At 42.0% G+C, this 11,345-nt stretch overlaps 1 protein-coding gene across 50 annotated transcripts; it reads left to right on the top strand.

Annotated features, from left to right (window-relative positions):
- Positions 1-1,152: 1,152 nt before the first annotated feature.
- Positions 1,153-10,464, top strand: LOC126758263 (uncharacterized). Of its 50 annotated transcripts, none has more exons than XM_050472461.1 (13): positions 1,153-1,219; positions 3,006-3,221; positions 3,288-3,485; positions 3,552-3,614; positions 3,683-3,787; positions 3,846-4,425; positions 4,969-5,094; positions 5,945-5,952; positions 6,331-6,574; positions 6,837-7,214; positions 7,950-9,361; positions 9,489-9,984; positions 10,228-10,464. In XM_050472461.1, the coding sequence occupies exons 2-13, from the start codon at positions 3,017-3,019 to the stop codon at positions 10,397-10,399; spliced, it is 3,987 nt and encodes a 1,328-aa protein (XP_050328418.1). In that variant the 5' UTR covers positions 1,153-1,219; positions 3,006-3,016; the 3' UTR covers positions 10,400-10,464. The 50 variants fall into 50 exon arrangements, with proteins under 50 accessions (XP_050328418.1, XP_050328394.1, XP_050328417.1 ...); XM_050472437.1 differs by having other exon boundaries at positions 3,846-4,716; XM_050472460.1 differs by having other exon boundaries at positions 3,846-5,094; positions 7,950-8,075; positions 8,580-9,361.
- The last annotated feature ends 881 nt before the right edge of the window (positions 10,465-11,345 follow it).

The following is an 11,345-nucleotide window of genomic DNA, read 5'->3' as shown; positions in this document are numbered from 1 at the left end:
CGAAGCTCACTTTTGGTTCAATGGTTATGTTAATAAATGAAAGAAATTGATGATTATTCACAAGCCATTGTTGAGACGCTGTTACGTTTTCAATTAAGAACACTATAGAGCCATAGATCTTGCACATATTGCCCGTGGACATCGCCGGAAGGTGTATGGCTTCCTGAAAGTTGTCATCAGGCTCAGAGAGAACACGTATCTGAACACTCGGAAATCTTCTCACACTTTGACTTCATACCGGATCAATTTGATTATGGAGTCGCCTAACCCAACTCTGGCGGCTCCTTCTCTACCCATACATCGGTGAGGGAGTTGTGGATGGTAAGAAATCGTTCGAGGAGAGGCCACAGCGGTAATGCAGTAAACTGTAAAGCTAATGAGCTAGCAAGAAAAGGCACGCTAGAGCCGCTATCGGCAGAATAGAAGCGGATCGGTATGCTCTCGTGTTCTACAAGAGAGGATTGTCGCCTCGAAAGAGAATATTCGACTCACAGAGGGTCGTAGTTGCAGCAAAATGTGGTCAAAAATTGGATCTGTCGGCTGGTATTTATTCTAAAGATAGTTTTTTAAAGTCTTTAGGTAATGTTAACTTTTTTTAGTGTAATTTTAATACGAAAAAGTTTCTCACAGTATCAATACGTCTTATTCGGAGGTGGTTTAGAACTTGCCACTAAAGCTTTGCGAAAAAACAAAACATTTATTGAATTAAACCATTACGTGGGTCTTAACTACTATACCATGCTAACTAATTCACTAGCAAGAAATCTTATGTAATGCGTTGTGCTATTTTTAGTCTGTATTTAAAATTTATTGAATAACGCATTAACTATTGTAATTAATTTCATTACATATTGGTGTCTGACAGGAATTATGTTGTCGTTCATATAATGACATAATGCAATATTGGCACGTCCGTTATTCGCACGCACATTTTTGACGCGTTCAATTTACGCGCTTTTACAAATAAATACAAAAACACTAAGTAATGCTAATTCAGTAGAAATTAGTGAGTGACGGCGAGTACCAAACGTGAGTGGTGTCTTTGCTATATATTTAATATTTACTTTTTTTTAACATCCAAAAATTAAAGTAATAATTATTATTTTGTTTTTAAAAGCGTTTTTTTTTTTTGTACAATTTACAGGCACGTAACAACGATTGGTGCTACGTGTGGACCTGGTTCGAAGGATACTTAGTAAAGGTTGTAAATTAAAACAAGGTATGTTTAAGGGTAAAAGGATATTATAATGATATGATAGTAAGAATTTGACATAACTTTAAAATTATTAATTTATTCTTCAAAATCTATTTCGTCCTCTTCAAAATAATGCTCCTTGGCCACAATACACTTGTGTCAACGTTTTTTCCAATCCTCGAAACAGTTGTTGAAGTCAATTTCCGGCATAGCCTTCAATACCCATAGCGATTCACGTATAATGTCTTCAATTGATACAAAACGGTTTCAGCGAATCGGTCGTTTGAGTTTGCTGAATAGCCATAAGTACCACGGATTCAGGCACAATATTGGTTGAAAATTTGGCGAAAAACTCAATAAGATTCCATGCAGTTGCGACGGTGCCTTATCGTAGTGCAAAAACCAAGGCTTGTCGGCTCATAATCCGGCCTCTTTTTACGAATAGCTTCGCACAGCCGACGCATAACACAAGTAGTAGTCCTTGTTGACAGTTTGGCTGGTCGAGAGTAATTCAAAGTGCACCACAACTCGATAATCGAAGAGAACTGCATTGATTTTTGACGTGATTTTCCGTGGTTTACTCGGCTTCGGCTCACCTTTGCCAAAACAAATCGCCAGTAATAATACGTTTCATGATATCCTGCTAGTCGGAAAGCATTATTTCAAAGACCTTAACGTGACGCTGTTTTTCGAAAAACTTGAATAATTCGGAACCAAGCGTGGTTTCACTTTGCTTAAATACAAATGATTTTTCTAAATGGTTTTCACTAACCTCTGATATTTTATTGACGTTTTGATCATGAATCGATGTTGATGGCGGTCCTGGTCATGGTTTGACCCCTTTTGAATAATTTGTACCAATCAAAACCACTTCCTCGCGACAAACTATTATTATCGAAGGGCTTTTCCAACATTCTGAACGTTTCGGCTCTAGAAGTTTGATTCCGCCCAAGCACCTAATGTCAAGGACAAGGGGACTAGCTGTTGGTAACCAGCCTCTTGTGTAAACTGCCGCTTTTTCAACTATCTGTAGACGTAGATTAAAGTCCTTAAATCTATGTATCCAAATAGAAATCACAGCCGCTCAAAAGTATCTACCAGGACACTGGAATTTACCAAAGTACTGGGCCTATGTGTTTCATACAGACAGAGGGAAGGTCAAGAGCGATATCATTGACACACCTTCTAAAAACTTAGGAATTACGTTTGAGTAAGATACCTTACGCCAAACATGTTTACAAGATCTCTAGAAGCTTTTACAGAATATATAAGAATACGAACTAAAAGTCACTGACATATTGTAAGTTTTGTAAGCTTCGGATGCCAAGGAAACCCTTATATACCAGCCAGTTGCCGTTGGAGTTTTATACGGAAAAAGCTGTAACAAGAGCTAGATTTTTTATCCTTACGGCTCTAAAAAAATTTAAAATTTAAGGGTTAGGCTTTAAATCGTCGGTTTCAAATTTCCCAAAAGCAGATTCCGAAAACAAGAATTTTTACATTGGCGCTTTAAAAAAATCCTTGACCAATCCAACACTGGTGTGTCCTCTTTTTATTCGCTTTCCTTTATTGCGGTTTATGGCGGTTTAAGACCGCGCTTTCAAAACATGACCCAACACCAAGGTATCATTAATTTTTTCGCATAGAATCCTTTCCTAAGTTTTAGGATTTAAATTCTATAGATTTTGCATCTAGGGATTGAATTTTCGTAGGTTTTGAGGCAAAATTGTGCCTTAGTTTCCCATATTAACTTTAAGTCATTTAGAATTTTATTTACTTAACACTAATCAGACTTCACTTTTTATAACAGTTGAAACAAAAATGGGCCGGGCCATCACGTGGCTCGTGGTCGCATTTATTATTGCGATCTTAGCGCCAAGCGTTGTTGGACAAGCTAACAGCACAGCACAAAATGCTGGGAATAATCAGACGAGTATTCTGCAATCAGTTAGTCAAACGAAGCTGTTGGAAAATCTACTGGGAATCTTAGGGGATGTAGTCAATAACTTAGGCGGCGCACAAACCAGTAAGTGATTGACCTCAAAATCAAAGGAAACTCTCAGTGAATAATAGCGTATATTTGATTTGACAGCAACAAATAACACAAACAGTGAGCAAGCATCAACTGATTACGATTATTATGATGACGTCGAGAAACCGCTACTAAGCGGATGCTTAAAACTTCTTAGAGCAGCCACCATAGATCCAAATACTAGCGAGCCTGGTGTACTAGGTAATATTATACGCACCTTACGGAATTTACTGGGTAGTCTTCTTGGCGATCAAACTGGTGAGTAATATTTTATAGACAAATAGTTAACAGTTAACAGTTAAATTTCTCAAACCAATATTTTAGGGGACACCACCCAAAGTTCAGGTTTATTGGATCTGGATGTTGTAGCCGATCTGGTTGGTGACGGTAAGCACATTACAAGATGTGATATTAAGCAAGTGTATAATATATTGATTCCGATTTGCACGCTTTAGGGGAAACCAGTTCAAACTCCACAAACACTGATCATCTCGTAAGTGTCTGCCTGAATCTTATACTAGGCGATATACTCGGCGTCCTAGGAGACGTAATAAAAGGATGTATGTAAAAAATGTGTTACACAGTTAATGCACCTTATAATATTTTTTAATTACTTAGTTAATGGCACCTTGCCATGCCCACCGGAGTCTGCACAAACGCAAGCGACATTGACAACATTATTAACGACACCAATAGACCCAAGCGCTATTTCAACGTTAATATCGACTTTGCAAACAACAACAGCTGCTTTGACTGAAGCTACGACCACCTTATCACCAGCAACCACAATGCAAACCTCATCACTTTCACCAATATCTACCACTTCACAATCAACAATCGAAACGATAACAATGCCATCAACACTAACTCCAACAACTGAATCTTCCACCACACCAACCAGTTCAGAATCAACAAGTGAAATTTCCACATCACCAACAACAGAAAGTTCTACCACCCCAACCACTGAATCTTCCACATCACCATCAACACTAACACCAACAACTGAAACATCCACCACACCAACTAGTTCAGAATCAACAAGTGAAGATCCCACATCACCAACAACAGAAACCTCAACCACTCCAACCACTGAATCTTCCACATCACCATCAACACTAACACCAACAACTGAAACATCCACCACACCAACCAGTTCAGAATCAACAAGTGAAATTTCCACATCACCAACAACAGAAACCTCTACCACCCCAACCACTGAATCTTCCACATCACCATCAACACTAACACCAACAACTGAATCTTCCACATCACCATCAACACTGACACCAACAACTGATACATCCACCACACCAACTAGTTCAGAATCAACAAGTGAAGTTTCAACATCACCAACAACAGAAAGTTCTACCACCCCAACCACTGAATCTTCCACATCACCATCAACACTAACACCAACAACTGAATCTTCCACCACATCAACCAGTTCAGAATCAACAAGTGAAATTTCCACATCACCAACAACAGAAACCTCAACCACTCCAACCACTGAATCTTCCACATCACCATCAACACTAACACCAACAACTGAATCTTCCACCACACCAACCAGTTCAGAATCAACAAGTGAAATTTCCACATCACCAACAACAGAAACTTCTACCACTCCAACCACTGAATCTTCCACATCACCATCAACACTAACACCAACAACTGAATCTTCCACCACACCAACCAGTTCAGAATCAACAAGCGAAATTTCCACATCACCAACAACAGAAACCTCTACCACTCCAACCACTGAATCTTCCACATCACCATCAACACTAACACCAACAACTGAATCTTCCACCACACCAACCAGTTCAGAATCAACAAGTGAAATTTCCACATCACCAACAACAGAAACCTCAACCACTCCAACCACTGAATCTTCCACATCACCATCAACACTAACACCAACAACTGAATCTTCCACCACACCAACCAGTTCAGAATCAACAAGTGAAATTTCCACATCACCAACCGAAACCTCTACCACCCCAACCACTGAATCTTCCACATCACCATCAACACCACCGAATCTTCCACCACACCAACCAGTTCAGAATCAACCAGTGAAATTTCCACATCACCACACAGAAACCTCTACCACCCACATCACCATCAACACTAACACCAACAACTGAATCTTCCACCACACCAACCAGTTCAGAATCAACAAGTGAAATTTCCACATCACCAACAACAGAAACTTCTACCACTCCAACCACTGAATCTTCCACATCACCATCAACACTAACACCAACAACTGAATCTTCCACCACACCAACCAGTTCAGAATCAACAAGTGAAATTTCCACATCACCAACAACAGAAACCTCTACCACTCCAACCACTGAATCTTCCACATCACCATCAACACTAACACCAACAACTGAATCTTCCACCACACCAACCAGTTCAGAATCAACAAGTGAAATTTCCACATCACCAACAACAGAAACCTCTACCACTCCAACCACTGAATCTTCCACATCACCATCAACACTAACACCAACAACTGAATCTTCCACCACACCAACCAGTTCAGAATCAACAAGTGAAATTTCCACATCACCAACAACAGAAACCTCTACCACTCCAACCACTGAATCTTCCACATCACCATCAACAATAACCCCAACAACTGAATCTTCCACCACACCAACTAGTTCACAGTCAACTAGCGAAGATCCCACATCACCAACAACGGAAACTTCTACCACTCCAACCACCGAATCTTCCACATCACCATCAACACTAACACCAACAACTGAATCTTCCACCACACCAACCAGTTCACAACCAACAAGCGAAGATCCCACATCACCAACAACCGAAACCTCAACCACCCCAACCACTGAATCTTCCACATCACCATCAACACTAACACCAACAACTGAAACATCCACCACACCAACTAGTTCACATCAACTAGTGAAGATCCCACATCACCAACAACAGAAACCTCTACCACTCCAACCACTGAATCTTCCACATCACCATCAACACTAACACCAACAACTGAAACATCCACCACACCAACCAGTTCACAGTCAACTAGCGAAGATCCCACATCACCAACAACAGAAACCTCGACCACTCCCAACCACTGAATCTTCCACATCACCATCAACACTAACACCAACAACTGAATCTTCCACCACACCAACCAGTTCACAGTCAACTAGCGAAGATCCCACATCACCAACAACAGAAACCTCTACCACTCCAACCACTGAATCTTCCACATCACCATCAACACTAACACCAACAACTGAATCTTCCACCACACCAACCAGTTCACAACCAACAAGCGAAGATCCCACATCACCAACAACCGAAACCTCAACCACCCCAACCACTGAATCTTCCACATCACCATCAACACTAACACCAACAACTGAATCTTCCACCACACCAACCAGTTCACTAACACAACAACTGAAATTTCCACATCAGTTCAACAACAGAAATCCTCTCACCACAACAAAACCCACTCCAATCTTCCACATCACCATCAACACTAACACCAACAACTGAATCTTCCACCACACCAACTAGTTCACAGTCAACTAGCGAAGATCCCACATCACCAACAACAGAAACCTCTACCACTCCAACCACTGAATCTTCCACATCACCATCAACACTAACACCAACAACTGAAACATCCACCACACCAACTAGTTCACAGTCAACTAGCGAAGATCCCACATCACCAACAACAGAAACCTCTACCACTCCAACCACTGAATCTTCCACATCACCATCAACACTAACACCAACAACTGAAACATCCACCACACCAACTAGTTCACAGTCAACTAGCGAAGATCCCACATCACCAACAACAGAAACCTCTACCACTCCAACCACTGAATCTTCCACATCACCATCAACAATAACCCCAACAACTGAATCTTCCACCACACCAACTAGTTCACAGTCAACTAGCGAAGATCCCACATCACCAACAACCGAAACCTCTACCACCCCAACCACTGAATCTTCCACATCACCATCAACACTAACACCAACAACTGAAACATCCACCACACCAACTAGTTCACAGTCAACTAGCGAAAATCCCACATCACCAACAACGGAGACCTCAACCACTCCAACCACTGAATCTTCCACATCACCATCAACACTAACACCAACAACTGAAACACCACACCAACTTCCACATCAACATCAACAGATCTAACACCAACAACCGAAACCATCTTTATCAACCACCAGTCCACCACCCAACCACTGAATCTTCCAGAATCAACCACCACACCAACCAACACTTCAGTCAACTAACGAAGATCCACATCACCAACAACAGAAACCTCTACCACTCCAACCACTGAATCTTCCACATCACCATCAACACTGACACCAACAACTGAAACATCCACCACACCAAGTAGTTCAGAATCAACAAGTGAAATTTCCACATCATCAACAACAGAAACCTCTACCACCCCAACCACCGAATCTTCCACATCACCATCAACACTAACACCAACAACTGAAACATCCACCACACCAACTAGTTCACAGTCAACTAGCGAAGATAACACTTCACCAACAACAGAAACCTCGACCACTCCCACCACTGAATCTTCCACATCACCATCAACACTAACACCAACAACTGAAACATCCACCACACCAACTAGTTCACAGTCAACTAGCGAAGATCCCACCATCACCAACAACAGAAACCTCAACCACTCCAACCACTGAATCTTCCACATCACCATCAACACTAACACCAACAACTGAATCTTCCACCACACCAACCAGTTCAGAATCAACAAGTGAAATTTCCACATCACCAACAACAGAAACCTCTACCACTCCAACCACTGAATCTTCCACATCACCATCAACACTAACACCAACAACTGAATCTTCCACCACACCAACCAGTTCAGAATCAACAAGTGAAATTTCCACATCACCAACAACAGAAACTTCTACCACTCCAACCACTGAATCTTCCACATCACCATCAACACTAACACCAACAACTGAATCTTCCACCACACCAACCAGTTCAGAATCAACAAGTGAAATTTCCACATCACCAACAACAGAAACCTCTACCACTCCAACCACTGAATCTTCCACATCACCATCAACACTAACACCAACAACTGAAACATCCACCACACCAACTAGTTCACAGTCAACTAGCGAAGATCCCACATCACCAACAACAGAAACCTCTACCACTCCAACCACTGAATCTTCCACATCACCATCAACACTAACACCAACAACTGAAACATCCACCACACCAACTAGTTCACAGTCAACTAGCGAAGATCCCACATCACCAACAACAGAAACCTCAACCACTCCAACCACTGAATCTTCCACATCACCATCAACACTAACACCAACAACTGAATCGTCCACCACATCAACCAGTTCAGAATCAACAAGTGAAATTTCCACATCACCAACAACAGAAAGTTCTACCACCCCAACCACTGAATCTTCCACATCACCATCAACACTAACACCAACAACTGAAACATCCACCACACCAACTAGTTCACAGTCAACTAGCGAAGATCCCACATCACCAACAACAGAAACCTCTACCACTCCAACCACTGAATCTTCCACATCACCATCAACACTAACACCAACAACTGAAACATCCACCACACCAACTAGTTCACAGTCAACTAGCGAAGATCCCACATCACCAACAACAGAAACCTCTACCACTCCAACCACTGAATCTTCCACATCGCCAACAACAGAAAGTTCTACTACACCAACCGCTGAATCTTCCACATCACCATCAACCATAACATCAAGCACTGACTCTTCGACTACACCTTCAACAATAACACCAACAACAAACTCACCTACTACGCAAACTGCTGCACTACCAGCATCAGATTTTACACCATCTTTATCGACTTCCACCACATCAACCAGTTCAGAATCAACGAGTGAAATTTCCACATCACCAACAACAGAAACCTCAACCACTCCAACCACTGAATCTTCCACATCACCATCAACACTAACACCAACCACTGAAACGTCCACCACACCAACTAGTTCACAGTCAACTAGCGAAGATCCCACATCACCAACAACCGAAACCTCTACCACTCCAACCACTGAATCTTCCACATCACCATCAACACTAACACCAACCACTGAAACGTCCACCACACCAACCAGTTCAGAATCAACAAGTGAAATTTCCACATCACCAACAACAGAAATCTCTACCACATCCAACCACTGAATCTTCCACATCACCATCAACACTAACACCAACAACTGAAACATCCACCACACCAACTAGTTCACAGTCAACTAGCGAAGATCCCACATCACCAACAACAGAAACCTCTACCACTCCAACCACTGAATCTTCCACATCACCATCAACACTAACACCAACAACTGAATCTTCCACCACACCAACCAGTTCAGAATCAACAAGTGAAATTTCCACATCACCAACAACAGAAACCTCTACCACTCCAACCACTGAATCTTCCACATCACCATCAACACTAACACCAACAACTGAAACATCCACCACACCAACTAGTTCACAGTCAACTAGCGAAGATCCCACATCACCAACAACAGAAACCTCTACCACTCCAACCACTGAATCTTCCACATCACCATCAACACTAACACCAACAACTGAAACATCCACCACACCAACTAGTTCACAGTCAACTAGCGAAGATCCCACATCACCAACAACAGAAACCTCAACCACTGAATCTTCCACATCACCATCAACACTAACACCAACAACTGAATCGTCCACCACATCAACCAGTTCAGAATCAACAAGTGAAATTTCCACATCACCAACAACAGAAATCTCTACCACACCAACCACTGAATCTTCCACATCACCATCAACACTAACACCAACAACTGAAACATCCACCACACCAACTAGTTCACAGTCAACTAGCGAAGATCCCACATCACCAACAACCGAAACCTCTACCACTCCAACCACTGAATCTTCCACATCACCATCAACACTAACACCAACAACTGAATCTTCCACCACACCAACCAGTTCAGAATCAACAAGTGAAATTTCCACATCACCAACAACAGAAACTTCTACCACCCAACCACCGAATCTTCCACATCACCATCAACACTAACACCAACAACTGAATCATCCACCACACCAACTAGTTCACAGTCAACTAGCGAAGATCCCACATCACCAACAACCGAAGCCTCTACCACTCCAACCACTGAATCTTCCACATCACCATCAACACTAACACCAACCACTGAAACGTCCACCACACCAACCAGTTCAGAATCAACAAGTGAAATTTCCACATCACCAGCAACAGAAATCTCTACCACACCAACCACGGAATCTTCCACATCACCATCAACACTAACACCAACAACTGAATCTCCTACCGTACCAACACTCCCTACAACTGGACCTACAACTATATTGTCTACCCTAATTACGTCGTCTACAAGAGCTGAAGCGACAACGCAACCAACTACGGCAACTTCGACAATATTAACAACGCTTTCGACTACTCCAACAGTGCCTTCGACTTTGCCACCTGTAATATCAACTCTGTCAACTAGTGTAACGTGTGTGCCATCAGCAATATCAACTTCGTCAACGAGTCTACCTTGTGCGACACAGGCCACTAATGAACCCACGGAAACGACGACACTACCTACACCGACCCCTGCACCGACCCCGGCACCAATACCTTTCCTGCCCATGCCCATGTTCAATCCGTATCCGTGGTTCTACCCAGTCTATCCTTACCCCTTCCCCTTCCCCTTCCTATTTTTTGATTGCTTCCAAGTACAAGACAACACAGCTGGATTACCAAATGGCGCTACGCGTATGCTTTGTGTACCGAGATTAACGTTTTCACCAACACAACAACTGGTAACCGCTAGGTAACCCGAAGTGGATATTTTTTTCGATACCTAACTTAATTCCTAATGTAATTATAAAGTATAGTATAGTATGGTTTAATGTAGAATAATTTTTTTATGCTTTTGGTTCTTGTCAAAGATCTCTTGCAGGTTCGCTGAAACAGAAGATTTTTTATATTATTTTTA

This window comes from Bactrocera neohumeralis, chromosome 5 (genome assembly GCF_024586455.1).
Source record: "Bactrocera neohumeralis isolate Rockhampton chromosome 5, APGP_CSIRO_Bneo_wtdbg2-racon-allhic-juicebox.fasta_v2, whole genome shotgun sequence".
In the NCBI taxonomy this organism is placed as follows: Eukaryota; Metazoa; Arthropoda; class Insecta; order Diptera; family Tephritidae; genus Bactrocera; species Bactrocera neohumeralis.
The sequence above is the reverse complement of the archived record's forward strand: the minus strand, read 5'-3'. Positions and strand labels throughout refer to the sequence as shown.